The sequence below is a fragment of the Rhinopithecus bieti genome, unplaced genomic scaffold, assembly GCF_001698545.2.
Source record: "Rhinopithecus bieti isolate Rb0 unplaced genomic scaffold, ASM169854v2 scaffold_26603, whole genome shotgun sequence".
NCBI lineage: Eukaryota > Metazoa > Chordata > Mammalia > Primates > Cercopithecidae > Rhinopithecus > Rhinopithecus bieti.
Window position 1 is genome coordinate 1,133,446 of NW_016812252.1, and position 4,639 is coordinate 1,138,084.

The 4,639-nt window shown below is 40.4% G+C and overlaps 1 protein-coding gene across 1 annotated transcript in view; it reads left to right on the forward strand.

The window, feature by feature from the left end:
* The window catches only part of DZIP1L (DAZ interacting zinc finger protein 1 like), a 59,892-nt gene that overhangs the window by 19,035 nt on the left and 36,218 nt on the right, over positions 1-4,639 (forward strand). Inside the window, exon 7 of the mRNA XM_017895820.1 lies at positions 2,109-2,230. Within this exon, the coding sequence (XP_017751309.1) occupies positions 2,109-2,230 (122 nt within the window). The remainder of the gene's footprint in view (positions 1-2,108; positions 2,231-4,639) is intronic.

The window sequence follows — 4,639 nt, forward strand, 5'->3', positions numbered from 1 at the left end:
AAAAAAAGTACCACTTACCTAAAACTATGTATTTAATGCATATCTAATTCTTCTTAGTTCTGCATTGGAGGCTATAAGGAAAAATAAATTTTCCATGGCTTCAATTTTTTTTGAATAAAAATGTGTCTCTGATATAGAAAATATAAATATAGGAAATTAGAAAAGATAAAATAAAAACCATGGACAGTATCACCAGCAGTTAATATTTTGGTGTATTCTCTGTCTTTTTTTTTTCTGTAGACATATATAATCATATAGTGTGCGCTTTGATTATTGCTTATTTTCATTTAAGAATATGTCATATTTTCCAATGTCATTAAATTATCTTTGAAAATGTGATTTTTTAATGGCCGAATAGTATTTCATTAAGTGGCTATCATAATTTATTTCACAATTTCCTCCTGTTGAATATATGGCTTACCCCAACATTTCTTTATTATAAATCACATGATGATTGATATTCTCGCATGTCAATCTTTGTGCATAGCTCTTCTTATTTCCTTAATGTAAAGTGCTGTAAGGAGAGAGAAATGTGTTCTTTTTTTTTTTTTTTTTTTTGAGACGGAGTCTCGCTCTGCGGCCCAGGCTGGAGTGCAGTGGCCGGATCTCAGCTCACTGCAAGCTCCGCCTCCCGGGTTTACCCCATTCTCCTGCCTCAGCCTCCGGAGTAGCTGGGACTACAGGCGCCCGCCACCTCGCCCGGCTAGTTTTTTTGTATTTTTTAGTAGAGACGGGGTTTCACCGTGTTAGCCAGGATGGTCTCGATCTCCTGACCTCGTGATCCGCCCGTCTCGGCCTCCGAAAGTGCTGGGATTACAGGCTTGAGCCACCGCGCCCAGCCGAGAAATGTGTTCTTAAGATCACTTTTGCTATGTTAATGGTCATGGCCTTTTTATTCGCAGGCAGCTGACTTCCCAGATGCCCAGCTCTCCTATTCCACAGTCGCCTCAAATCATGTTGTTAAACCAAATTAATTTCTACTGCAACTAAAAATTGCTTGTTTGTAAAATGTCCAACCTGAGAAAAGCCACATCACTTTTCAAAGAAAAGGCTTAGAATTTTAATAACAGTATGATTTATCTAGTTATCACTAAATATGCTTTAAAAAGTAACAAATGTTCAAGAATAATTGGATTCTTTTTTGACCCTGAACTCTTGCTTTATCATCAGTATGTGGTTTAGTTAGGATGTTTTTTATAATTTATTCTGAATCTTTTTGTTCACTTAAACAATTTAAAGTATACACTTAAAGGAACTTTGATTCTTTATAATACATGCTGCTTCTTTTTCATTTGAAATTTATTTATTTATTTATTGAGACGGAGTCTTGCTGTGTCTCCCAGGCTAGAGTGCATTGGTGCTATCTTGGCTCACTGCAACCTCTGCCTCTGGGATTCAAGCAATTCTTCTGCCTTAGCCTCCCAAGTAGCTGTGGTTACAGGCACCCGCCACCACACTCGGCTAATTGTTTTTGTTTTTTCAGTAGAGATGGGGTTTCACCATGTTGGTTAGGCTGGTCTTGACCTCATGATCAGCCCACCTCGGCCTCCCAAAGTGCTGGGATTATAGGTGTGAACCACCGCGCCTGGCCTGACATTTAAAAGTATACATGTACATTACTGAAAACAGTGAACTTAAAACTACAATGATTTTTATTACTTTAAAATTCTCTCTGATTACTGTCAGGATACATAGATATGTTCTTTTTATTGATAATTGGTGTACATGCTATTTGATATTCTGTTCTGTTACTACAGTAATTTTAAATTTCTATTTCCATATGTCAGTACTGTCAAAATACTTACTTTAAGTGACAGTACAATAGTAATTCACATTTTTTGAGCTGTTGAGCCAATCACTATGCTAAGCACTTTGCATTCTCACATTTCATCCTCACAGCGGCCCTCTGAGTTAGGTGCTATTGTTATCTCTATTTTCCATTTTGGGGAAACAGAGGGACAGGGAGATTATGTTCTTTGCCCAAGGTCAATGTGCTAAGTAGTGAAGCTGGTTTCAGACCGAGACGTGGCTGATTGATGAGGTGAGAAACTACACTCCCTTGATTTTTGGACTTAAACTGATCACCTATCTTTGCATGGACCCCACAGGAAAACAGAAGAAGCAGGAACAGCCAGTGGAAGAGGTGTTAGAAGAGCTACGGGCCAAGCTAAAGTGGACCCAAGAGGAGCTGGAAGCCCAGAGGGAGGCGGAGAGGCAGCGGCAGCTCCAGGTGGGCAGGGAGAGAAAACATCAGGGAGACCCGGGTCATGGACCTACCCCAGGAGACCCTTGATGCACATGAATCCCACAGGGCAAACATCCAGCTGGTTTCCCAGAGCTGGGAGTCAGAACTGGGATAGTGCCTTCTCGGACATGGCAAATGATTTTAGGTAGCCTGGAAAGGAAAATTGAATTATTTTTGCCAGACTTATGTGGACGTAAGTAGAGCAGAGAGATGTAGTTTCCTGCATTAGTCAGCACCCTCTGAGGACATTTGAACCTGAATTTTAGCTTCGTACACAATACTGTAAGTTAACTTTTTGAGGACAAAGACTGGGTTTGATTCTGAAAGCTCCAGAACTCAGCGCAGAGAAGATGCTCTGTAAATGTTTGTAGAATGAAAATACATGAAGTTACCCTGCTCATCCCTTCATCATTCATCCCCTCAGCTTGCATTTATTGAGCACCAGCTGCATAGTTGGTATTGTGACGAATACAGGCATACCTCTTTTTTTATGTTTTGTGTGTTTCACAGACATTGTATTGTTTGCACATTGAAGGTTTGTGCCAACCCTGTGTTGAGCAAGTTTATCAGCATCATTTTCCAACAGCTTGTGCTCACTTCATGTCTATGTATCTCATTTTGGTAATTCTCACAATATTTCAAACTTTTTCATATTATTATATCTGTTATGGTGATCTGTGATCAGTGATCTTTGATGTTACTGTTGTAATTGTTTTGGGGTGCCACAAACTGTCCATATAAGATGGCAAACTTAAGCATCTCTCACTTTAAATCAAAAAGTAGGAATGATTAAGTTTAGTGACAAAGGGATGTCGAAAGCTGAGATGGGCTGAGAGGCAGGCCTCTTGTGCCAAACAGCCAAGTTGTGAATACAAGGGAAATGTGAAGGAAATTTAAAGCACTACTCCACTGACCACACAAATGATAAGAAAGTGAAACAGCCTTATTACTGAGATGGAGAAAGTTTTAGTGGTCTGGATAAAAGATCAGACCAGCCACAAAATTCCCTTAAGCCAAAGCTTAATCCAGAGCAAGGACCTAACTCTCTTCACTTCTATGAAGGCTGAGAGTGAAGAAGCTGCAGAAGAAAAGTTGGAAGCTAAAAGAGGTTGGTTCATAGGTTTAAGGAAAGAAGCCATCTCCATAACAATGAAAGTGCAATGTGAAGCAGCAAGTGCTAATGTAGAAGCTGCAGCAAGTTATCTTGAAGATCTAGCTAAGATCATTGATGAAGATGACTGTACTAAACAGATTTTCAGTGTAGAAAAAACAACCTTCTATAGGAAGAAGCCATCTAGAACTTTTATAGCTAGAGATAAGACAATGCCTGGCTTCACAATTTCAAAGAACAGCATGATTCTCTTGTTAGGGTCTAATACAGCTGGTAACTTTAAGTTGAAGCCAATGCTCATTTGCCACTGTGAAAATTCTAGGACCCTTAAGAATTATGCTAGCTCTACTCTACCTGTGCTCCAAAAATGGAACAAGAAAGTCCAGATGACAGCACAGCTGTTTATAGGATGGTTTACTGAATATTTTAAGCCCACTGTTGTGATCTACTGCTAAAAAAAGATTCTTTTCAAAATAATTACTGCTCATTGACAATGTTCCTGGTCACCTAAGAGCTCTGGTGGAGATGTACAAGGAGATTTGTGTTCAAGCCTGTTAACACGATATCCATTCTGCAGCCCATGATCAAGGAGTAATTTTGACTTCCAAGTTTTATTATTTAAGAAATACATTTTATAAGGTTATAGCTGTCTAGATAGTGATTCCTGTGATGGATCTGAGCAAAGTAAATTGAAAACCTTTTGGGGCCGGGCGCGGTGGCTCACGCCTGTAATCCCAGCACTTTGGGAGGCCGAGGTGGGCGGATCACAAGGTCAGGAGATCGAGACCACAGTGAAACCCCGTCTCTACTAAAATGCAAAAAATTAGCCGGGCGCGGTGGCGGGCGCCTGTAGTCCCAGCTACTCAGGAGGCTGAGGCAGGAGAATGGCGTGAACCCGGGAGGCGGAGCTTGCAGCGAGCTGAGATCCGGCCACTGCTCTCCAGCCTGGGCGACAGAGCGAGACTCCGTCTCAAAAAAAAAAAAAAAAAAAGAAAACCTTCTGGAAAGGATTTGCCATTCTGGATGCCATTAAGAAAATGTGTGATTCTTTGGAGGAGGTTGGAGTTTGGATGAAATAGATTCCAGCCATCTTGGATGACTTTAAGGGATTCAAGACTTCAGTGGAGGAAGCCACTGCAGATGTGGTGGAAATAGCAAGAGAAATAGACTTAGAAGTGGAGCCTGAAGATGGCACTGAATTGCTGCAACCTCATGATAAAACTAATGGTTGAGGAGTTGCTTTTTATGGATAAGCAAATAAAGGAATTTTTTTTTTTTTTTTT